Raw genomic sequence first — 26,288 nt, 5'->3', positions numbered from 1 at the left:
TCGACAGCACAGATGACACCACCGTCTCTCAGGCTAAATAACAGCCCTACTTTACTTTATTCTTTTTTTGCTCAAAGCTGCACTGAAAAATGTGTAAACAAATCTTAACTTGAGCATGTGTTCTCTGGTGATAATTTCCTCATATGTGGTCTATAAAATGTCATGCTGATCAGTTTCCTAAAGCCCAAGATGACGTCCTCAAATGTCTTGTTTTGTCCACAACCCAAAGTTGACAGTTGACAACTAATCGATTAATCGTTTCAGCTCGGGTTGAGAAACATGACTACTTGATTTTTTTTAAAAGGATAAAAAAACTGTAACGTCAGGAAACAAATATCTTATTTATTGTACCATACACCTGGAAATGACATCAGCTTTAAGCCCTCCAAAACATGAGCTGATGCTCACATCCAAATTATGTGAAAGAGCCTCAACAGGCTCCTTAAAATGTATTAACAAGTGTATATGCCTGAAAGACATTTGTCTGTTGAAAGGCCCGCTCCAGCTCTGGGTGTGGAGCGAGTAACCAAGCACGAAGCGGCTCACAAACACAGCTGTGCGCGAAACATCACGTCTTCCCTCGCCACCGGTTTAACTGTAAGCAAGAGCAGTGCACCCTGGGAATACGGCCATGGTGAATGATTGCATTTCGGGATCGTTCATAACCGCTGACGTGTTTGAAGTGTCAGCTCACGCATGCTTCCACAATACAGCAAAACATATCAGGTCATCAGTTCACAGCAATCAAAGCGCTGCTGCACAAATTCGCTGCTCCAATCCAAACAGGCCGACAGTGTTTACAAATGTGCTGCGCTGAAAGGATACCTAAACACTTTGTAAGGGCATAAACTGTTACACACTTTTCCATTTCACCGCTACACTTGACTGATGAGCTTCAGATGCTCAGTGGAGAATTTCAAGTTGGCTGTCAAATATGGAGGACACCTGGCAAAACACAAAACACATGGCCGCCGACAACACGGCAACAAAGGAGAGATTTGGGTTTCACAGCTACGAGCAGACGAGAGATGGAGCAGCTGTAATCTTTTCAACCCCCCCGAGTGTCGACGCACCGGTGGGCTGTCTGTGGCTCTATCAGGGGTTACGACCTGCTTGCTGTTCATTTCCCAGCGGGTCGCTTCCTGGATGAGCAGGACAAATAAGGAGACAGATGCTGGTCTGGACTGCTGAGTGAGGCGTCAGGATAATGACTGGTGTTTGAGCTCGATGGAAGGAAAATCAGTTGCCAACTATTTCGATGATCGATTATTCTTTCCAGACATTTTTCAAGCAAAAATGTCGAACATTTGCTGGTTCCAGCTTCTTAAGGATGAAAGGATTTGCTGCTTTTCTTTGACATTCATGATAGCAAATGAAGAGTCTGAAAAGGGTTTGGGACTGTTGGTTGGACAAAAGAAGCAATTGGAAGACGTCCCTTTGGGCTCTGGGAAATTGTTATCAGGGTTTGGCCAATCATCGTGATTTAAGAGATGCTTCACCAGAGCACAAACAAGTAGTATGTCCCCTCAGAGTTGCAGAAAGGCAAGAGTTACTGGTGTTTGTGACATGTGGGAGAGAAAATCAACAGTTAACGTTAGTTAGGTGAACCCAACAGACTTGGTTACATTGGTGGCCGCTGTGTTTCTTTTCTGCAAACCGCTGCGAGTGTGTTATTTGAGTTTTCTTAGCTTATCTTCCTCATTGCAGCGAGCCAGCTAACTTCGTCTCGACCCTTAAAGCTGAACGCAACCGAGTTACCGGCGTGTGCTGCATGAAGAAACATTTAATGTGTGTCAGTGATGGAGACAGTTTTCTCTGCTGGCGACTACAATGGCGAGCTGACTCCTCACGCCTTACGGCAACTCCGAGGGGACAAACTACAAGTGATCAAAGACAAAGTAAAGAATACCCCTTTAGCACTGGACAAAACCCCTGTAACACCCACTAACATCTGGCGTTTCTGACTCTTTAATGGGAAAGGAGTCAATTGCTTATCTGTAACTGGATTTACCCCCATTAAAAAAAACCTGCATATACTTGCTGTCGTGGAATTGTCGATTTTGTTTCTTTTGTTCGTACTTTAGTACCACCTAGTGATGACGCCAGGTAGCTGCATTAGTAAGGAAGAGGGGTAAAAGTGCAGCAAACCTCTTCATCCTCCCATTAAAGTCCACTAATACGGCTTCACATGTAAGTTATACAGTATTTACAATTGTATTAACGTGTTAATGAAACTAACCCTCAAGTTTTAGTACATTGTTTTTGATGATTGTTGGTCTGTTGTCAACTCTGTATACTCGCATTAATGTCTGGTTATGTCACTTATCTTTCTTTACTGCCTAGATATATTATGCAGTACTTATAAATAAACTCATTTGTTTGCATTTTTGTGTTCTTAGTTTTGCAAAAGACATATTTTCCTCATTAAATCCTGCCAAACACAACAACCGGTCTGTCAGCTGTCAACACTTGAAAGAACTGTAAACATTTTGGTCGGTAACAAAAAAGTACTCCGTTTCAATAACGTTGCGTTAATCCTTAGTAATGCTAGATTCTGCTTACTGTCAGTCACCACCACTGAGCTGAGGTTTTTACTAGGTTAAAATGGGTTTAAAAGTAACCGTCTAGGTAACTTATAACTGTTCTGTCAACAGCATTTAAATGAAGACATTTCAACGTGAAGCAGATCCTAACTACACATTAGAATCAGTTAAAATGATGGTTATAAGTAACTGTAGACATCTGTAAAGGTTTGGTTTTCAACCAAATTTAGCTCGAGACGCCTAGGTGTCTTTTAACCCGCAAATTACCACAACCATGCTCACATGAGACGTGGCTTTCTGAGTACGTTGTCACATCCTCTTACTCTGGCAGCAGAGATATTAAGATATTAAGTCTGAGTTTCAAAATGACGAAAAGGATCAAAAACTAAATTGCGCGTTGAAAAAGCGACAGACAATCGAAATAAGAAAACCAAACCAAACATCATTAAGTACACAGAGACACTTGGAATATGTCAGCGCTCTCTAACTGTCTGTGAACATGACAAATGTCCAGATGGATATGAGACAGTCGGGACAAACATCTTTCACACGTTCTCAAATATCTGTCACGCTAACAGAGCCCAGATGCACAAATCCTCACACATGGATAAAATATCTTGAGGTTTTGACATGAAATGCAGCTACGTTGGGACTCGTCTGGAGTGAAACTATTCTTAATGAATAATCGAGAACTGTGGAAAAACATACGTGAACACTGACCTCCTTGTTCACAGTTTAACATCAGAGACTCTGTTTCCTTTAGTTTGGCTGCTTGTCATTAAATCAGACACTGATTCGTCATCTTTCCCCTTCGCCTGTGCGGTCAGACGTAGTCGGATCTGACCGACCGCGACCGCAAAAACAACCATCGTCCAGGATGCTCCGACCACAAGCTGACAACAACACTTTTACTGCTCAAAGCGCAAAGAAAAGGATGCTCCAAAGACAAAGAGCCTTTCCAAAACAAGTGGGTTTTTTAATGCGAATGGATTCTCGTGTTATTATGTGTTTTGGCAGGATACAGTCACCCATTGTTTCTGCAAAATGTTAAAAAAACATCCAGACAATGTCCACCTTGGAGATAATTAAGTGTCTCCAAGGCTGTGTCTTTCACCAGCCTCGTTTCCTATAACAAAGGATTACCAGAACATCATCTTTTTCATCTCAACACGCCCATTAATTCACCTCTGACGTGCCGTAATAACGTCCACAGCAGAGCACGGCGGATACGTGGGCCTCGCTCATTAAAAGACAATGTTTATTTACAGTAAATAGCAGAAGGGACGCTATAGTAACGGATGAGAACACAAAGCTGTGAGCTGAGGTCACACAAACTGTGATTTGGACCCCTGCCTTGCCCAACACACACTCTCAACCACTTTCCAAGAACCACCAGAGTGCAGATTACTCCAAGAGGGCAATCAGTGAATTATTGCTGGCACCAAAGACAAAGAGAGGAGATCAGGACAAAGAACAGCGGTGGAGGAAGAAGTCCTTAAAAGACTTGAGTGTAGTGAAAGTAAATGAGTGTGGGACTCTGTTACAAGTATTCAGAATTATGTGAAGGAGTGGTAACTTTTTATGTTTAGTTTCCACTAATTCAGGGCAGAAGAAGGACAGAAAGAAAAAGGTAACAAGAACATAAACGAACAAAAGAAGGCAGACAGGAAGGACAGAGTAAGTTTGAGACAAAGAAGGATAATAATGTAAAAAAGAAAAAAAAGGGACAAAAAGAAATAAAGAAGGAAGAAAAAAGGGAAGAGAGACGAATTAAATGCCAAAAAGCACAGACATAAAGCAAAGAAGGATCAGAGAGGGTCAGAGACGAAACAATGGAAGAGAAAGACAGAAAGAAAAATACATTTAACGATGTGACGACTGCACAGATCGGGTATGGTTTGGTTTAGGCACAAAAGATCATGATTTGGCTTAAAATAAGTCGATAATGTTGGGGAAACACCTTGGTTTGGGATACAATTTTGCTTCGTCATCATGGTTACAGTAATATGTGGTTATGGTTGGAGAATGACCCGGTCACGATTGAAAGAAACTAACACTGACTGTCAGCCTAGAAACAAACAATAGTCTCCACAACATTTCATCCAACCACCTCGACCTCCTGCATGTGTGACTTCACAATTACTAAGACCACTAATGGGCATCAACATACACAAATGTTTTTGGGAAACGAAAGAGTCTTGTACATGTTGAATTAATTATCTTACACTCTCGATAATTTGTCATAGAGCAACGACGAGGCAGCTTTTGCAGGCTGTCCCTGACCTTTGCAAGCGGCTTATTCCTCCCCATATTAACTTATTTATTCATTGTTAGGTGGCAACCTCTAGTGGCCCTCGTAATTATGACGGGAGCAGAGGAGATTGTCAGCTGTCGTAAAATACTGAATTTGACATAGGGAGAAGATTGACGTTGGTTGAAGACTGTGGTTGATGGATGAGTCAAACACGCTCTGACTTCCCCAGGATACCAATGTTTGTGTCCCGCGTGAAACCAATAGTCAACATAATGTAATGCAACACAAAGTAATGCACTGCAATGTAACGCAGCGCAATGTAACGCAGCGCAACGTAATGCGGCGTGACGTAACGCACCATAACCTAACACAACATAGCATAACGTAAAACAACATAATGCAGTGCACAGTAACACACCGTAACGTAAAACACGTAACGTAACACACAGTACCGTAACGCAACGTAACAGAACATAAGTAGCATAACGCAAGTCAACGAAGCGCAACACAGCGTAGTGTAACGCAGCATAGCGTAGCGCAACGCAACGTAACACAACGTAACATAATAACACAACGCAACGTAACACAACGTAACATAACACAACACAACACAACGTAACACACCATAACATAACCCAAAGCAATGCAGGGTAGCGTAACACAACGTAACATAACACAACGTAACATAACACAACTTAGCGTAACACAACGTAGCGTAGCATAATGTAATGTAACATAATGTAACATAACATAATGTAACGTAACACAACGTAACGTATTTCCCAACATCCAACAGATCCAGCCCAGAGACACTGATGTAAGATGACACACTTATGGTGAAAACTGTGTGGCTCACATCTCTCAAAAGTCCAGAACTTGAGTAAATGCATCTTTACGCCACCGACAGTCTAATCACATCCCAAAGACAGTGGACAGTTATCCACTAACAGAAACAGTATGTCTGCTGTTGGGGAAATCAGTTTTATTTTTGTTTTGCTTGCTTTCATATGTTTTTTTTTTTAAATCGCAGTTGTCTTTCATGCCATCTGTCCTGCATTACTCCAACAGAAATGAGAAGTTTTTACAAGATCTCTGATACACTGTAATGGAAGCCAAGATGTTTTACAGTCAGGAGGGAGATGATGGCTCAATGAATGAGTCATACACCGCTCAGCTTTCTCTACAGCGTGCTGAGGTGGCCTGCATTGAATCATGTGCTGCACTGGTGTGTGTATGTGTGTGTGTTTGAACAAGTGTGTCGGTGCATGTTTTTCAATGTTGGTGGACATAAATCAGGGACTTTTGGACATTTCTTGCGGTTACTTTGATTTTAAAAGAAATATTCCCTGTTTGGATCTTCAAACACTCAAACAGTACTTTTGATCTGTGATGTTTGATGTATTGCAGGAGAAGTTATGTGGTTTAATTTGTCTCCTTGGTGTGATCCTCTTATCCTCAACCTCCCTTGGTGACACATATCTCTTCTTGCAAAATTTCCAAGAAGACATCAGAAGTAAACTTTATGTGTTTGTTGCTGGGAAGAGGGAGATCAAGGAGATATTCCTGCAAAAAAATCGGATTTTGGTCTGCAGTCTGCAGCCACCAAACAAAAACATAGATGTAGAAATGAAAATCACATCACTACCAGCTCTCGCAACTCTATGTTCGGTTTGATTTTTCTCTTAAGAAACATGCAAAACACAATCCACAGCCAATGCACAAAGCTCTCTCGCAGGGGAGGTCCTGGCTGCATGATTACCCCATCTAATAACTGACTGTTTAACAGCTTGGAGACTCCGTCCTACAGCGTGCCCACTGCGCTCACTTCGAGGCTCTACCTGCCAATGACGCAATCAGAGGAAGTGCAGAATTACGGCTCTGGGTTCATGGGATGGCTCTGGGGCCCTTCAGGAAACCGACACCACCCTGGCTCCATGTGTGGCCTGATTTCAGCTCCATCTCTTTTATTACATGTGATGGAAACCATACGCCCCTATTGCCATCACACGAGACATGATGCACACGGTAATAAGTGAATGAAGGAAGGGTGAGAGGAGTGAAGACAGGCAGGACAAGGCCAACGCTCCGTCAGAAAATGGATGACTTTGGAGAAAAAAATGTGAGAAAGTGGGGAGGCAAAATGATTTAAAGATCTGAAAGGGTGGAGAGAAAGCAGTGACGGATGAACTTTAAACCTGTCACATCATCCACAGCGAGCCAAGAACCTCTCAGGGACCATGACAAGGGCCAGATCGTCCACGTAAAAGCGGTGAAAAGGGAAGAAACGTGGTATATCTCTGACTGAGGTCTGTATCACGTCCAACACAAGGCATTGTCAGATTGTGAGGCAACCGGGATTGCAGCATCCAGCAGCCCTCCCTGGCTCCAACTGTCTGCCGCCTCGCTGTGGGGGAGCGAGGTTTGTTTTCCACATTAAGATTTACTAATTCATGTGTCAGATCTGCTTTGATCCAGTGACAGGTTTATGGGCTTACATTCGACACGTATTAAAAAGGCAAGAAGCTGAAAATGAGTTTTTTTGTCGACACATAAAGTTGCATTATGTCTTACCGAGTGCAAACACACTTCTATCAGACTCCACATGCTGAAAATCTCTTCTTATGTGAGACAACACTTCTTTGAGGCTGTAAAAAAATATACAGGACATGTTTAAAGGTTGCTTTAATTTATTTTATTTGGCCACTTGGGGCGAGCTGAAAACACTGACATTATCACCTTATAAAGTTGTTGAATGTGAATGTGTTACAGATGCTTACTCACACGTCCACGGAGCAACACCAGCATTCATTGAGAGGCATGTCCAATATTTACCTTCCATCTTTACATTTTACAACCCTGAATCCAAAAAGAAAAGTCGGGACATTGTGCAACACGTATAAAGCGTAAATAATTTGCAAGCAAACTGTTTTCAAAGTGGTGAACCTCGCCCCTCTCGTGCTTGTGAACGACTGAGCCGATCCAAACAGGCGTTTTTGGAGCGTTCTGCAACTTTCCCAGTTGAAACATGTTGCTATTTACAAAAATTATTTACGTTGATGAACTAAAACATTATAGATGTTGCCTGTATATGTCAAAAAGGATTTATTTATGTTTTACACAGCGTCCCAGCATTTTTGGAATCAGGGTTGTAGCTCTGTGTTTGGTCTCCACCAGCTCCTGAAGGAAATATTTAGCTTTTTCTGTCCGGCATTTGGTGATGGACAGACAAAGTTAACTGTGCAGTGAGTTTATTAAAGCGGCTGGAAACACGGTTGATGAGAGTGGAGTTGTGGGCTGTTAAAAAGACGCTAAAACTCTCTGCAGAACTGATGCTGCATTCATACAGATTCAGGTAGATGGACGACGGACAACACCCTTTTAGGACGCCATGGGAAATACTGACACGCATGATGATATGTTGCTGTATAGATGTCTTAATGTTTACGAAGAATGGAATAAAATATCCCCTATAGCACATGTACTGTACTTCTTGTTAACATACTTGCGAGTTTCCGTCCGGAAGATGTAGTGTGGGGAGCGTTTGCTAACTGACAAGACATTGCCGAGAGGTCGGCGTCTCTGCAGTGTCTTCTATTCATTGCGCCAACATCTGCGAGCCATATGTTTGCTGGGATTTCAAATAAAACGATTTCTTGTCTATTATTTTATATAATGTTCTTTTAATAGCTTCTCGTTCGTCCAGATCACTCATGTGAGTGAGTTATGTAACATCCGTTATAAGTTATGTCACGGAGGTCCTTCAGCTCACCAGCTACCCACTCCTCATCCCACCTTAATGACATCTCACCAGCTGATAGTAAAGGTAGAGAAATAAACACCTCCAAAATGGTTTTCAGATGAGCTGTGGTCAGACAGGCACGCAGGCGTCCACAGTATCCACGGCCTCTCCCGTCCTGCAGCCCAGCCCCCTCCCACGAGCCCAGAGGCCCCCGCCTGGCTCTGCACAGACTCAGCGCTCGCTGCAGTTACACAAACAGGTCGTCTTTCCAGAAAACTACATCAACAATGGAGCGGGGAGCGGGAATGGTCTTACTCAGCGAAGGGATTTGGGGCCCACGGAGCGACTTGGGTTTTAGTTACAAAGCAAAACATCAGAGCTTAAGCACCCCAAACGTTGCAGCTCTCTTGTAAGTGTGTGTGTTTCTTTTCGTCTGTGTGTGTGTGTGTGTGTGTGTGTGTGTGTGTGTGTGTGTGGCCCACTGGTTAATGACCATCACATTAGCATCCAGAATTTGATAGCCTGCCTACGCTCAACTTTGAAGGAAACACAACACCATCAGCAAAAAGAAGCAGCGGGTTCAAAGTGAGAATGCAGGAGAGCAGGACAAGAAAAACAGAAGAAACACTTTATCCAGTGAAAAACAAGATCCAAAGGCTGTTCGTCTTCAGTCAGCTGCCATTCAACTGTGAGAAATGATCACAAAGTGCAGCACCTCACAACATAACCACAAGTTTTGTGGATATTAATCTTATTCCATTTCAAATAAAACTGCAACACAAGAAAAACTGAGAATCCGTAAATCTCTTTCAGTCAGCATCCCAAAGGATCCAGAACCCTTTTGGTTTTACGTTTCTTCCTCTGAAACCTCGCCTAATCGATGTCTACCCTCCCTGCAGGTCTCCAGCTGGTTGCTTCAGGTGCCAGTCAAAATGTGAGAACCACCACAAAGACCTCTCAGTGCAGACGGAGCGCTGGCAAGCACTTCAAGGAAAAACAAACATCCAAATGTTACCAGTCGGAGAAAACCAGAGATAAAATAAATAACGTGACGTTTTCCCTCTGATGAGCAGCTGGGATAATAAACCACAAAATGGCAAATCTACATCTTTCTGTTCTTTGTAAACTGTCCAAAACGTTTGACCTAGTCCCCTGGTACACCATAAACAGCATACTTTTTGTGGTTGTGGTAAAGAAGGTGGTGTTAACTGTCTTGTATACTTTAAATGTTGCCATTTTGCAAATCATGGATATGTTAAATTTGTATGTTTCATCATATCAACATCATATCACGTTCTGATTACAGCTATATGAGCTGACTCTGTTATCTGGAAGGAGGTGATGGCGTTCTTAGCGACCGTCAGGACATTTTCCAGCTGTGTTTGTGGAGACAAAACCAGGTTTTTTGAGTAAAAATATGGAAAGTCGGTGTTGGACATTTCCAGCCATGTTAGTGGTAACCAAACTGTATATTTTTGACAAGACATCGAAACATTTTCAGTGATATTAGTGGTAATCAAACTGCATATTTCTGATGAGATGTTGGGACATTTTACTGCTGTGTTTGTGGAGACAAAACCAGGTATTTTGAGTAACAACAAATTATGTTAGTGGCGATAAAACCAGATACTTTTGATGAGACATTGGGACATTTTCCATTCGTGTTAGTGGTAATGAAACTGGATATTTCTGATGAGTCATTGGGGCAGTTTCCAGCCACGTTTGTGGAGACAGAACCAGGTAAGCCAAAGCATCGTCTTTTCCTAACCCTACAAACTGATTATGTGCCTCAACCCAATCAGACCTTCAGCTTGGTGTAAACTTCCAACATATCCGTGGTTTGCAGAGAAATCCCAAAAGACATTTTTATCTTCACTGTGGTTGCACTCATTTTCAGGGTTGTAGCTGCTAAATGCAACTGAGGATTTGCCATCAAAATCCAATCATCTGTATCCACTCCAGTTGTAACAGTTGTGAATGTGAAGCTCAGTCTGCTGTCGCACTTCATGTTCTACTAAAACAGTGTCTGAAATGTAAATGTACTGAGCTACAGTTCCTGTTCTGCTGAGGTGCTGCCAGATAAAACCAGGAAGGTTTTAAAGAGCTGTGCAGATTTTTGGAATAGTTGAAGGAAAGCCGTTTGGGAGAAGTCTCTATGGGACAGTTCTTTTACAGACCAAGGCCACATCAGCCAAACTCATCACCGTGTCCACCACATCCGTCACTGACTCTGCCATATGGACCGGATCACCAAAGCGCCTCTTACGTTCTTGTCTTGGACTGACGTTTTCTCCCCAACCCGGTGGTTTCTGCTCTGGTGTCGCTTGTGGGTAAAGTCGGTATAACATTATGGTCATCGTGGAGCGAGCCGCTCTGTGATTTCAGGGTTGCTTGTAATAAGACGCTCTATCATTTGACGGTGGCTTTGAGAGAACATGGAGGGCAGTAAAATGTGAATACGATTGTGGTCTGTGTGTTGTCAGGTGGTTAAAGTGAATCAAAGGGGCTTAGAATAACTTCAGTCACACATGAGGTGAAATGGGTGAATCAGTAAGAAGTGGATGTGCGTGTAGCTTTCGGTCTGGCCTTGTGGTTAAACATTTTCTTTAACTTTATGGATGAATTTAATAGTGTAATTTGAAAAATGTGGCAAAAATTCAAAAGGCAGAGGAGCGAGAGAGAGTTGGCATTCGAAGCAGGTGTAAACGGCGTGTTGAGTCGGAATATTTTCACCTCTTCATCAGTGATGTGAGGACTTATTTCGACCAAACCAGAGGCGATTGTGGAAAGACACACCAAGACTGTTTTGGCGAGTTTTATTTTGTAAAGAAAGTGAAACTTGAATTCAGAAGTTGTGCAATTGCTATCAGTCTGTCGCCTCTTGTGGTACGAAGTGGTATTACAAGACAGCACAGCTGGGGCTAGCTGGTTAGCATGCTAACTTCAGTAGACTTCTCTGCAACACAGTACACAGATGTCTTTGACATAATGTCAACGCTGTTGTTTCTTTACATTCTGTTGATAATGTTAGTTTTAAATAAAAAATTCTGGCCATATTTTACAAATTGCTCCTTTAATAAATGTAAGCAGAAAGCAAAATATGTACTGGTCAGAGAGTGGAAAAAAATTATGATCATTTTGATGAATTGCTCAGTAAAACATTTCGTATTCAAGTGCAAACCACAAATAACAAAATTATATGTTTTTCCGCCAAAGTCAGCAAGAGGAAATACAAAAAGGAGCAGGTCTCAGAGCGACGCGATGCTCTCTGAGGCGGGTGAAACAATGGAAATGCCTTTTGTAATGAGGCATCATGGGCTCCTTCTGGGTGGCCCCGCCATGTCTGTGGTCGGATGTGTGGGCGTGGTCTGTCAGGCTGAATGACAACAAGCCATCTTCTCCCGCCGCTGGTCAGGAAGACGAGGAAGCTTTACTGCCAAAATCTGTCCAGACAGACGCGCTCCAGACACGCTCTTCACCTCAGAGCAGCCTGCAGTCAGGACGACGCATCGAGAGGCAGGAGGAGCCGTCTGACATCTGGGCAGAGAATCGCACGGAGGAGATTCCACTTACTGAGAGCAGTAATCAACACCAGACAATGGCTTTAAATGACTCGACTGTTTGTTTAGAGTAATTTAGACGAAGTGGCGGGGAGGGAAACTCCTCGCTGAACGATGGAAGAACTGAATCTGTGCTGCACATGATTACTTTATTACTACAAACAGCAAGATCTGATTACCAAAAACAATTTGTCATCAAACTGCCGTGCCTTCACAACCTTCTCTTTGAGCTTTAGCAACGTGTGTTATGCCGAAATGGGATGCTAAGCAAAATAATGTATTCTGATCATTTGAAGTCCTTAAAGAAAGCAAAGTTTCTGTGCAAACATAAATCAGTAAAATGATATTAATTTATTAGCGTCTGTAGAGAAAACTTGGTTTGGACTCGTGGCTGTGCTGCCATTCCATTCATACCAGGGTACAAAGATTACTACAATAAGATAAATCACATATCTTTGTCTGTGAAGATTCTCCATCATACAGATCACAGTAAATCTTAGAAGAATGCGAAGTCAAAGCCGTCTTCAATAATCTACTTTAGGCAAGTCTAGTTACCTTCGACTTTGCCCTCCTGGATATCAGATATAAGTTCATTTCTATTTGATTTTGATTTAACTTCATTGTCAGAAGATTCTTCTGAAATGTTTCCAAAAACACAACAATAAAACCATTACTGCAACATATGTTAGATCAGACATTACAAATAAGTGGCGGCCGTGTCTGTTTAATCAGTTCCTTAAACATTCAGCACTTAGACCACACAGGAGCACTGAGGCCTAATGAGATCCCAAACTCTTATTTAACAATTTGATTGACTGAGTAACAAAAATGTTTCTCTTACGCATATATCTATAAAAAAATACATCTCAAAAGTTCGAAAAAAGGGTGTCAAAAATGTCAGCAAGTCACAAAACCCTCAAAACAGCATCACCAAAGTGGCTAATAAGTAGCTAACCCTAACTCCAGTAAAAACTACTCTACATTTATGGAGTAATGTTAATAGTTTGCTTATTGTGTCTTAAGGGCTGTCCACCCCAAGAACAGTTACTATAGTGATAACTATAAAGATAACGATGTGAGCATCCACACTGATGAACGATAACATTCTGTAAGCATTCGTCAAAGAGGACATCGGTAAAGATTAAGCGAACTTCAGGGACCCCATCAGCGCCAAAGACTGTTTGGCAGTATGTTTCAGGTAAAATTACTTCTTAATGTGTAATTTCCCGTCATGTTACATAACGTCGCTGTCCAGTCAAAACTCCAAATTTGGTGTTTTTGAAGGAGGGAGTGCTCCTTTATGAGTTGAGACAATTCTCCTGTTTCTTTAGCCAAACAAACCATTTGCAAAGTAATTGAATCATCTGCAAAATGCATTCCCACAAAACTGAAAGCATGGCTTTTTTGACATTTTGAAAATAAGTGGACTTTAGACTGGACAAAAAAGCGTTTCCTGAATGCCATGAATTAGCTTACATAAAGAGTTAGAAACCAATATTATAAAAAACTCCTGCAACATTATTTTTGTAGAACAGTGTCCCTAAAATCAAACTAGAGAAAGATCTTTATTGACTGTTTTTTTTTTCTGCCTAAACAAACTAATTAAACAAACTCTCTTTGTTTTCATGAATGAATAAACTGACCTTAAAGGACAACACAGTTTCATACTGTTTTACTTTGTTTATATGTGGCGGACCCTGCCACCTTTCTAACTTCAAACAGTGTTCTGGGGATCTTATTTTCCTCTGAGAACAGCTTGTTTATTCAGTTATGGAAAAATTGAATATTTCTGTGTTTGTATTATTACCTCATTAATACTGTAAATAATAAAATTCTGAGTTTGAATTTCTTCTCCAAAACTACATAGCGCCCCTTTAATCAGAGCGCTCTGAGAGTGATCCCGATATTGTTCGCCATTGTTGTTGTCGTTAGTTGTGGTATGAACTCAACCATCCACTTGATTTATAAAGATTTTCAGAACAATATATTTACAGTTACTGTTATAATTGTTCGTGTTCCCTTTAAACAGTCCCTTTGCTCTGTGGGTGACGTCCTGTTTCTGTGTATCTTCTATTTTGGGCAAATTACTGATCTTTAAACTGAACTGCCATAGATGAGAAGCTGTAGGCACTCAACACAGACTATTGTTAATGCGGACAACATTAACTCAAACTCTGCATGTTCAGCGTCAGTTTAACACAGCATGGAGCAGCTAAATCCAATCAGGTGTGTGATCTTTGGCCTTTTTAATTTGTTAATTATCGTATGCATGCATGACGAGCGCGGTGCAGAGCTCTGTGAGGTGCCAGAAACAGAATCTAGCTGAGTTCTCTCTGTCTGCAGTCTCAACCACACATGGAAAATGTGATAGTCATTATGCAGCTGACAGAGTTTTGGAGCCGAACACTGTTCCTCTCTCTCTCGCTTCAACTCCCTTTTGCAAACCAGGAAGCTGTAGGTTGATCTTGGCAACAGTCGCAGTCATTTTTTCCCTCTTTCATTAACATTTTGGACTGCGAGGAACAGATTTAGGAGGTTTTATTACTTGTACTAAAAAGAAAAGAAACTAGAAACCCCAAATTCATTGTTAAAGTGTGCCTGTGTGTTCTGCCGCCGGAGGTGTTGGAGAACTTTAAGTGCGCACCGACACGAGAGACTCGCATGCATAAAGTTATCAGTTTGTATTACAAAAGTGTGATGTTGTGTGTTGTTGCGAGGCTCACACACACATTGGAGAGAATACAAATGTTAGATCTAATGTACGAGTGTGTTCCCTGCAGAACAAAGAGCTGCCAAGTCGAACACAAGCCTTTCCACGGGAGGCGTTAAAGGAACGCAGGTGTCTTGGAGCGCCTTCTCTCCGCTCTGCTATTCTTTCACTTAATCACTAAATCAGTGACTCAGACACCCTAAAAGCCATACTAAACCCAGAAACCCTCCCTGACATCTGCATGTGGGTCACGTCAAGGACACCGGGGGTTATTATGGTGTGTCAGAGCACGAGGGGAACCGCGATGGGGGTTTTGCTGCTTTTCCTCACTCTCAAAGGTGAGTCAGAAAAGTCGCTGACACTCGGATGATCACAGGCCGGATTGAAAATAGCAGCTAACTACCAGCACATGTGCCGTTCTGGCAAAAACATCAACGATCGACGCCTGCTCTTCGCATCCAGCGCCCGGAGTCACGCTACTGCTGTTTTATTCAGCCTAATGAAGACGAGAGGAGGACGGAGAAGGAGGGGGTGGAAAGTTTTGGACAGAAGTTTACAGGATCCCTTGGAATTGACTTTGATGTTAAAACCATCTATTGTGCTGCTGTTTCTCTACCTGTTGAAGGACGTATTCAGATCGTTTACTGAAAGTGTCAGTCCACTGATTATACATGTCAAAGCTGATTAACAAACCATGACTTACACTCTCTGCCTGTGAAAGCAGTTGTATGAATTGTTGCACGGCTCTGGAGGAGCTGTCTAAAGTCCTAAATCACTCAGGTGTCACAGTTTGGGACTGGCCTTTTAACAGGAAGACTGAATTACAACCAAGCGGCAACCTCCAGGGCTGAAAAATGAAAGTACAAAAAACTGCAGTTGCCCCATAAGAGCCCATGTTAAAATGGCCAAATCTACAGCAGACATACAGCCTACAACATATATGCGGCTAATTGTAATAAGACCAGAGTGGCGGGACAGATGCTGGTATTTCGGATAAACAAACGATAACTGACAGACAGCTGTGGGCAGAGCCTGAAGCTTCTGGAGGAAGAAACACCCAGGGACAGCACAGAGTTTGTTTTTTTTAATCTTGTGGGATTAAAAAGTGGATTTATCTTCATTCTTCGTTCTTGCTTCTCAACCTGTCTGAAATCCACTGTTATGCACTGTAATTACTGGATTTACCGGGAAATGTACTTAACTTCACGAACACACAGAAGAGATGTGAAGATAAGACAGCGCAGGATAACAGAAAGGAACTGAGTTTCTGGTAAGTATCGTGCATTCATGCGCTGTCAGAAGTATTGATATGTTCGTAAATTTCCTCTGTGATCTGCTGCCATATCCCTGTTTGGCGTCTCTTTACATTCAGACAGTTCTGTGGATTCCAGGTTGAAAGGACTGAATTATAACGGAGATAAGAGAGTCTCTGAATGTCTGAGAACCTGAAAAACTGCAGCTCTAAACTAATGATTTTTTTCTTAAATTGTATATGTGAGTGAGCGTGCTCGTATGTTATAAAGGTGTATGAGTATAAACACTTCCAGCTGGATCGTATACCGTCACCTCCTCTTTCTTTATCTACTACCATCACACACTCCCAAACTCTTATCTCCTCACAAAGACCTCCTCTCATGTTCATCCATCCACTTCCTGCTCTTCTCTTACAACCGGCTGCGTCTCCTCCACCTTCTCCCACTTCCTTTTCACTCCCCTTCTCCTCTCCTGGGATAAAGTACCCTCTGCTCCTCCAGCTCATTCAGCATCCCGGTGTTATCTCCTCCCGTCCTGTCCGGTGGTGTGAGAATCCCCACCACAGCCAGATTCGAGGAAATCCCTCATCCTTAGTCTGTAGATCATCTTTTTGTTTATACCTCAAGGCACAAAGAAAATAAGCCTGACATGAGAAACTGAGACGTGGAGCTGGTTTCTGTAAGCCACTGGCTGACATCTGACTTCATTTTTCTAATCACATTATTCTTCATTGTTTTTGGGTGTCTCCTCGGGAAGCATAATTTGTATTTTCTGCCTACATTTTTCTTTCTCACCCACACAAACACGCACACTTAATTCTCCTCTTTCACCACATCAGCTTCTCAGTTTTTCTCGAGCGTGCTTTGACATGCTTTCAGGGCTCTCCACAGCTTTTAAAATACTTGAAGAGCTTGTGGGTATGAGCGTTTTTCAAGACAAATCAATCAAAAATTAAGATCTGTGCCCGGGCTGAAGCGAATCTCCTGCTTGTGACAGCAGACGGGGAGGGGGGACGAGGGATTGTGCCTTTCAATAGGAGGAAAATGTGTCCTTGAAAATGCTTAAAAAAGAATTTATGGCCTTGAAATCACCTTTAAATCATAAAAAGAGCACCCAATTGCACACTTACTTTACATGTGAGAGAATGATGGATGTTTACGTTGGGAGAACACAGCTTTAAAATCAATGATTCGGCCATAAAGGTTATGGGTAAAACACGAGACCTCGGCGATGTCTAACCCAGAGGCCAATTTTTCCTTCCTGATCTTTACCAGACTAGCCCTTGAAAGTCAAAGGCAAACCCTGCGTTTTACTGCTGCTCTGCACCATTTTAGCAGGTGGCTTCGGTAAGTGGTTTCCCATCTCTGTCCGCTCTCTACAACAGGTGTTTAACCCGCTGCACTCTCAGGTCAGTCTGCGTCTGGAGGCTTCAACAAGAGCTCATTTCAACAGGGATCACTGTGAATCAGGGCTGTCAGAAATGGCTAAAAATGATGTTTGACTGTTTCTTCGACAAAAAACTCGGGTTTGCACGATTCTCCAAATTTGCTTTTGATTTTAAAGGTTCACTTTGAAGGAAAGGTGGTTTTTGGGTTGCAAAACAACACCTCAAAATACTTTAGGATTGTCGATTGGGTCAGCTGCCATTGGGAGTATAATAAAAAAATCAACTTTTTTACAGAGTGGACCTTTGAGGCCCCATTCGATACAAATTTTTGATTTTAAACAATTTTTTCCCAGCACTGAGGGCTTTGCCATCTCGGAGCGAGATCAAATGAATGATACAAAGATTATATGTTATTTGATAGCCTAATTTTTATGCAGGTCCCACAGGATGAACGCCAGGCTTAGAAGCCAATTTTACATAGTGACCAACCTTTGTAAATTCAAGGACACTTGATGCACTGGGGCCCAAAAAGCTTTTATTGTGAAAAAACCAGCAGTGAAATGGTGGATACATTTTTTTGAGCATCACCGACAATAAATATGTTACAAAGGCATGCTGACTGTGTAGTCTCAAGGCCAAAGGAACATTTCTGACAGCGGTGTGGCCGACAGTGAAGAAGGCTTTGTACACTTCACAAACGTATGAAGTGCTCGAAACCTGTCACGCAATTTTAAGAAAGAACTAGGAGACAGAATTTGGGAAGACCACAACACAACACTGTAAAAGAGACCAAGAAACCACAGCAAAGTGCATAAAAATCCTCATCAGACATTCTGACAAACACTGCAAAGTATCACATGACAGCATAAACGTGTCTGACAAAAGCTGGCTAGTGATGTTAACATAACCATGTTTGAATCCATGTTAACCAGGATGGATGAGGTGGTGGGCGAGGTGTCATTATGACTACAGCTGAAGGTGGCTGTGAAGAGAAGCCCACCGGACCGAACCGAGCCCCGGCTGTGCTGACACAGCTGGTTCCAGGCACAGACGGCCCGACACCGTGCTCGGCTCCAGGAATGTTCCGGGCCTTTCTGGAGAAACCATAACAAGTGCAGGAAATAGATTAGTGCACTCTGGGTTCCACACCAGCCGCAAACCTCCTGAGCCCGGCCTCTCCAAACCCACATGTGTGGGAACAGGAGACGCAGCAGCAGAGGGAGTAAGACCCCCATCCAGACATCAGCGCAGGTCCCAGGAGGACATGCTGCATGGAGTAATCAAGCCTCTATTATTTCATGACTGGCCCTGACTCCCACCTGCAGACCAGCGTGCAGGTCCTCCAGTAAAAATAGCATAAAGTAAAGTAATACCATCCAGAAAGGCACGACATGAAACATATATATAAAATATACTGTCAGTAGTAATTGTAAACTCACTGCAACATCCTCATTAATTTACTTTTGGTGTACTGACTTAACTCAACCTGTCGTCTGTATTTCTAACTCACTGTACATCACATTGCAATTCTGCATTAACATCAGAACCAACACATCCACAGAAGATGCCATATCCACTGTCCTCCACTCAGTCTCCACACACCTGGAGAGTATGAACAGCTACGTCCATCTCACCCATGAAGCTAAACACTCTGGGCTTAAGTACCACACTCACAAACAGACCCCAGACAGTTCAAATTGGCAGGCACACTTCTATGTACTGTACCACAAAGGACCTACATTTTTGTGACGCGACCTTTCCTGTTTAACGGAGGCCAACATATGCCGTTGTTTCATGCAAGCTTGTAAATGTACCTGGTTGTCGCACTTTCATTTGGTACCATGTTGGTTTTCGATACGCTGCTTAATTATGACAAGCTTCCTCCACATGCGGCTCATCTGCTGTTGTCAAAACGGATTCGGGGTGAAAAAAGAAGGGGAAGCGGTGCTGAAGGGGAGGCACAAACAGTGGATGTTCGCTTGTCAAAGTTAAGCAATGTTTAACCAGAAGCAAAATGTTCTGCCTCGTCTCAGGTTTCTTTTTTCCCCGAAAGATACCATCCCACATGCCGACAGACTGGCGCCGTTTTCTATCTGCTTTCTCATGTTTTGCCCTGTGTTGTTGTTAGTTGCTAACTCTGAGGAAAACATAAAGCAATCCTGTTGTCTCTGCAACACCGGCACCATCAATAATACCACTTGGGGGAAAAGTTGTCTGTTTCCACTTTAATGAAGATGTGACATAAACTTTCTAGTTACAAGTTCTTTGTGACTGGAAGGTTCGCGGCGTGATTCGAGCCAATGAACGATGATTGTACCAGCTCTAACAGGGCTGTAAGAGTTCAGCCAAAGCTCAGGTACGTTTCTGTTTTATTCTGATGGCCTTCTTATGTCAACCCCCCGCCGGACAATAAATATGTTTAAACCTTGAGCACTGTGGAGGCGATTCCGGCCTGGCTTCAGCTTGGCAGGAAGAGAGATGGGATTACCATATGAATCCGCTCAGTGAATGTAATGGTGTGCGTGTGTGTGTGTGTGTGTGTGTGTGTGTTGTAAACTTCCACTAGTATACAAACAAGTGGAAAAATGTGCATCTATGTGCCTTTTTGTGTAAATACACATGATGCATGCCTTCTGGATGACGTTTGTGTAAGATTGAGAATCAGAAACAGTTCACGTTGTTTAAAAAAAGAGTGTGTGTGTGTGTGTGTGTGGATGTGTGTGTGTGCAAGTCAGCAAATGTACAAACACCCCCAAAGGTACTTTAAAGATATTTCTACAACAAGGTCACCGTGTGTTACTTGTATAAGTGTGTTGAAATCACACATTGTACTTGTTAATACAAAGCTTTTAGAGGTCTTTACAGAGCGGCTGGAGGCCGGTCAGCCAAAGTGGTGATGAAACAGTGTGAAAGCTGTGTCAGATTTTATAACTGAAGTGCAGATGAGTGCGTCAAATGTTGGAATTCAAGGAATTCGAGGAGAGTTTTCATGAAGATATTTCTTGGAAGATGAAGCCGACCATCAGACCATATGGTATTTTATTGCTCCTTCATCTTCCCTCATGCATTTTTATGGAGAAGACTTACAGCACCGAAGCCACGGGCCTCCCAATTCTTCATCCCACAAAGCTGAAGCATCCAATTGGAAGGACCACAGTGTTTTTGTGCAATTTAGCCAATTAACTTCCAGCAATGCATTATTTTCTTCTATAGCAATCGTTGACTTCTAATCATTCCTAATCATTAGCTCATTTAGCTGTGGAGCTAAGTGGCCCTATTAGCTGACAGGAGTCTTTCTGGACGGCGATGTCGGATCAAGCGGGGAGTCACAGCGGTCAACAGGGCTCAGCTCAACCAGCTGGCTTCCCAGTGAACACGACTGGACACCAGACTGGGACCGAACACAGCCTCTGAGAACAACAGATGCCAGTTTGAAGACAGAGGATACAGTACGGAGGCGATTAACAGCAACTCCGTTCAGGATTATGACTCCGGGGACGAGAAGACGCATGGTCATGCATTTGCAAAGAGGTACTCTCTATGTGATACAAGTGCTTGCATGAAAAATAAGATCCAAATTCATCATCATGGGGATAGGAGAAGCCAGGAATCAAACTGCCAACAATGTAAGCGGCTGTACCTCTTGAGGAAGTCCAAACAACAAGGAATTGCTACAGTTCATGCGTGACGCTGCATAATGCACAACAATCATGTAAATTTGACTAAAAAGTGGCTACATAGTCGAAGATGGAACATGTATCCATGTTTCAAACCTGTGCAGGATGGTTTTCATTGTGCACTGGAATTGGTGGAAGTCAATGGAGCACTTACAGAAAGTATGTGAAATGTACATGCGAAGATAAACAAAAGCCCACTGGTATTGTATTTGCTGCTCCACATAGATTTTCATAGTCAACGGTGGATCTTTAACAATGAAGACAACACCTGCCATTATCTCACACTACTTCACAAGGTCTTTTGTTTTCATTGTTTTGAATGAGACCCCTAGCGGCAGAAGTTGCATACTGTGCATTTAAAGCCAGCAGGATTAAGGGTTCTGTGTCTGCATCACATCATCCTCTTTTGAACTCAGATCTGCAGTCACAGCTTCGACACATCACAACAACTTCAACACAATCAGTCTCCTGGGAGATTGCAATGAATTAAAGCAAAACAAGCACGGAGGAAATAACCGCTTGTTTTCCCTCGAGTGCTGACATTATACCGCTAATAGTGGAGGAATGAGCGTTTGTGATGGTTTGCATGAATGCAGCTCTATTGCACAACAAAGCCTCTGGAGTGGTGAGGCGAACCCCTCGGAGTTGGCCCCTCCAAACAGCTGCCGTGTCCCTGAGAGGGCCAACAGCACTCTGCTCAGAGTTCAGCAGCTCTCTCTTCCGATTCCTCCAAAAGTCAAGAGTTCATTTGAATAAAGTTAAAAGTGAGCTGGACTTGGCTCTCCACCCTGTCGCTCTCTAATCTAATTCATGAGCGGGACTCGCACGCGCTCACGGAGAAAGACAAACAGGATGCCTCTACTCGGGTGACTCGGATGAAACGCAGTTTGAACTCGTCTCTGCTGGTGCTGCCTCACATCCACTCTCGTGGACCTCAGCCGAACTGCGTGTGAATGAGTCATCCTGCGGCAACACCCTGAATACAGAGACACAGAGACTCCTGATCCAAGATCAATGCTGAATCAACCTGACAGCGATGGAGCACGTGCTACGTCTCCAAGGAGAGTAATAATGATGTGTTTGAGTGTGTGTGTGACACAGTGTTTGCCCTTTGCTGCATCCAAAAGCTTTCAATGGAAAACATTAGGCAACACAAAACCCAACAGCTGCAACTGGCAACCCTATCGCCGGAATAAATGTTGGCAGTGTATGTTTTTGCAAACTGTGGACATGTTGCAACTTTACGTTTCTTTAGGCTCAATTTTCAGTTTTATGTTGTTAGGACGCGGTGCTTATGATCTGGTTAGGTTTAGGCACAAAAATCACTTGGTTAGGGTTAGGAGAAGATCATGTTTTGGCTTACCTGGTTCTGTCGCCATAAACATGACTGGAATTCTCTCATTAGCTCATTAAAAATATCCCTATTCAGGTGCTGATCAATCAAGAAGAAGTGAAATGATAATAATTTATCAGAAACCCTGTGTTTATACGACTAGCATGAGCTTCCCACTCTGAGTGTGATGAAAATGGCCGCCGTGTGAATAGACTTGTGTACTTGCCGATACAGACTCCAGCATTTTAGGCATGAATGGAGGCATTTCCGTTACAGGTATCACAATTGGAGCAAGTCACTGATGTATTTTATGCACTTTTGAGCATCAGAAACAAAATTACAATCGCCGCTGTTGTATTGAAGCTAAATACGTCAGAGATGACTCAAAATTGGGAAAAATGCAACCATCTTCCCTGTTTCAGTCCCAGTGTAAAAGTCTGCTGGGAAACCCCAGACTGCTACACAACCATGCTTCACGTACAAGAGTGCACTTGTACACAAACCAAATCCATGTGAACTCTGTCTGCATGCGTCGCACCACAAAAATAAGATATATGTTGACTACAATTTCAGTTTGAGTAGCTCCACATTTTTGAGGTCCGAGGGCATGTTTGTGTGAGTCAATGTGTTTAAGTGGCTCAATTTAAGTGGATAAAAGAGAGCAGAGAGGTTCTTCTTGATCTGGTGAGCTCTGTCAGCAGTCGTCGGGCCTGTGGTGGGCTGGACCTCACAGACTGTCGGCCACATTTATGTTCAACCCAAGCCCTGCAGAACCATTACCATCCGAGCCAATACATCAGGAAAGATGAGGACAGTCCTGACATGAGAAACGCGTCTTTCGATCACAGGAACACAAATGTAATTCTAGGTAAATAGAAATCGAAAAGAGGAAAAGAGACAAGCCCGCACATGTAGTGGCTTCAGTTCAACACATTTTATTCTGAAAACAATTCAAGTTTTATGATCAGAGATCCGAGTGTGTCCGCTTTTCTCTCTACCCCCTTTAAAGAAAAATTTATCTTTCACTTACCGAACCTCTTGTATCCAAAAGACTGTACTTCCTCCTCGTCTGCAAAGTCGTCTGTGTGAAGTAATGAGAAACATGACAAATAGTAAATTAATATAAATAGTGAATTTATGTTATCCTTCAATACAGTGATCTAGTACGGGCATACGTTTCAAACTAAAGACCCGCTCTCTCCCTCCTTTTTAAGTCTTCATTGCGGTCGGCCTGAGGGTCAAAATAACAACAATTCAGAAAAAAATGTTCTCTTATCTGAAATGTCATGTCTTCTGATATGTTGTTGTGTCTTCTGAAATGTTGTTGTGTCTTCGCAAATGTCCTTGTGTTCAGTGAAATGTTGTATCACTGTAGTTTGACCCTTGGTGCCCACCGTACACTGTCCTCATTCTGTCTGGCTTTGTATTTACCAGACAGTGTAGTTTTGATCTTCTCACTTAGAAAGATAGAAAGGCTCTCTTTATCGGTGCTGTGAATGGATGGATTTATATGGATTCAAGCTTTTCGCATTTGTCTCTAATACTCCACTTCATCTGTGCACCACAAGTTTTCCCAGAAAAGCTTATTTCTGCCCCCAAAACGAAGGCCAACCTACAAAAACACTCCTCAATACAGCGATCAGCCAACAAGGCATTAGGTTGCATGGTTGATAGTAGAGCATCAAGTAGAGCCTGTGTGTGTGTGTGTGTGTGTGTGTGTGTGTGTGTGTGTGTGTGTGTGTGGAGATAGGAGGTCCAGAGGACTGTAAAAGCCACAGGCTGCGGTTTCTCTGGGTTGTTGACAGTAAACTCTAATTACACTCTGCTGCACTACACTGAGGCTGGAGCTGGGCTCAGAGAACATCACTGGTAATGGTAAACAGATGGGACCGAGGGGGGCGACAGGAGGGATGAGCGGAGGGTGTGTTTGTTGGTGGGGGGTCAGAGGGGGTTAGACTGGATGAAGAGACATGGATGCCAACTGAATCAGTTATTTCACCTCACTTTCTCTCTGTTGAATTGTAATTATTGATGCTACATATACAAAATATTTTCTTTAGAGTGATAAAGTTGGTTTTGGAAACAGCAGCTTGAACTTTTTGTTTCTCAAAGATGCCAAATTAGTTTTTAAAAAAAGGATTTTTCATGCATTAAGTGTCAGTTCACACTACTTAACTGTGCAAACATTATTTGCTGGAAGAAAAGAGAAAAAAAACTTTCACAACTTCTGCACGGCTGTACCGTAATGACATCCAGATGTGAAATCACGCACCACAAAAAACCCAAACAAAAAAAAAACAACAATATGCACAGATTGAAAAAAAAAAAGTTGAATCTGTGAGTGTGGATTAAAATGTAACGAAAACATACCTTTCATGGCGTTTTATAACTCGTTGAGGACTTTAGAAGAGATGTCACTTTCTGCTCATCTCAGCATCCAGTGCAAAGGTGTAAACTTGTCCCACGCGCCACGAACACAACAGGAGTAGTGAAGCTATGAGTCAGTCTTCATGTTGCGTCTTCAGTTTTAAAATCCCATCGTCTTTGCCTCCGAGGAGTTTCTGCAGCAGTGATGTGATGTTGCGCTGAAGGAGGAAGGAGTTACCGCCAGTGTGAAGGCACACGCGACGACAGGCTGAACATCCGGTGAGGTTTTCAGAATTAAATAGTCTTTTGTGGAGAAAGCACAAATGTATATTGAAACTATATTAAAAATGTATATATTAAACTTTTAAAGCTTCTAAATTTCTTTTCACTCTATATATTTATCTGCAAACACAAACTCGCCATTCAAGGAATGATTAGCATTTTTTTGGGGAGTATGCTAAAAGACAGTCGAGGCCACGCCCCTTTCGGTGGACCCTGTAGTGACGCCACCAACATGGCCGCCAAACTCTGCACAGAAAAGGTGCTTAAAAAGATGAATTTCGCAATAAATCTGCTCATATTGACAACTGCAGTTATGTGAAAGGAGAGTTGGTCAGTTTTGTGAGCTGCTGATATACAAGACTGACTTTACAAGTTTAAGGTACGGGTTTTGGTGAGTGTTCAACGAGATGACGTCACTAACAAGACAGATGGCTGGATGTCTTTATAATTACGTGATTTAACAGTCTTATATTTCATTAGTTTTACCACATTACCACATTCACCACATTGACTCTATTGACTTGGAAAATTAGCTTTTAAAATGACAAACGTGTGATTCATGACACAATTCAAACAAACTGTGCTACTCAGAGCTTAAAAGATATTTAGGGCCGAACAATAATGTTTACTGCAATTTGCAGATCATAACAGTGCCATGCTGTTTTATTAAAACAGTGAACTTAATTTCGTGAAAAGCCACAAGTATGATCACAATTTTTGGCCCTGAGTTTTGGCCTTTTCGGAGAAAAATGTTATGTCTTCTGAAATGTGTTTTCTGAAATGTTGTGTTTTGACCCTCAGCATCCACCGTACATCATGCCAAGCTAAACAAATGCTTTCCTCGTTCTGTTCGGCTTCATTTTTAGTAGTTTGAGTGTGCATTTGGGTGGATTTCTATGGATTAACCTCCGATTTTAAACTTTGCTCACTTTCACATTTGTCACAGGTCTCTACAAACAATGCTCTTATTTTGAAGGCTGTTGTGCCGCGTTTCCGGTTTGTCTTCACCTTCTCTCCAGCTGTCTCTCTGTGACTTCACATCGTCACAGTTACCTCCACTGTCCCACTCACTCTTTTGAAGTCACGGCAGGGACTGACCGTCCTCTCCCGCCGTGTCTCCCCCCGGTGTGGAGAGAGGAGGTGCGGGCTGCTTTCATCACCGCAGACCCCGGCGGAGCGGGA

The 26,288-nt window shown here is 42.6% G+C and overlaps 1 protein-coding gene across 1 annotated transcript in view; it reads right to left on the bottom strand.

The window, feature by feature from the left end:
• LOC141014337 (collectin-12-like) overlaps positions 1-24,321 on the bottom strand; it is a 36,416-nt gene extending 12,095 nt beyond the window's left edge. The window contains exons 1-2 of the mRNA XM_073488075.1: positions 24,277-24,321; positions 23,488-23,602 (exon numbers count right to left, since the gene is read on the bottom strand). Of these exons, the coding sequence (XP_073344176.1) occupies positions 23,488-23,602; positions 24,277-24,321 (160 nt within the window). The remainder of the gene's footprint in view (positions 1-23,487; positions 23,603-24,276) is intronic.
• Between the last annotated feature and the right edge of the window lie 1,967 nt (positions 24,322-26,288).

This window comes from Pagrus major, chromosome 19, assembly GCF_040436345.1.
Source record: "Pagrus major chromosome 19, Pma_NU_1.0".
Classification (NCBI taxonomy): Eukaryota; Metazoa; Chordata; class Actinopteri; order Spariformes; family Sparidae; genus Pagrus; species Pagrus major.
This window is presented reverse-complemented; position numbering and strand designations above follow the sequence as displayed.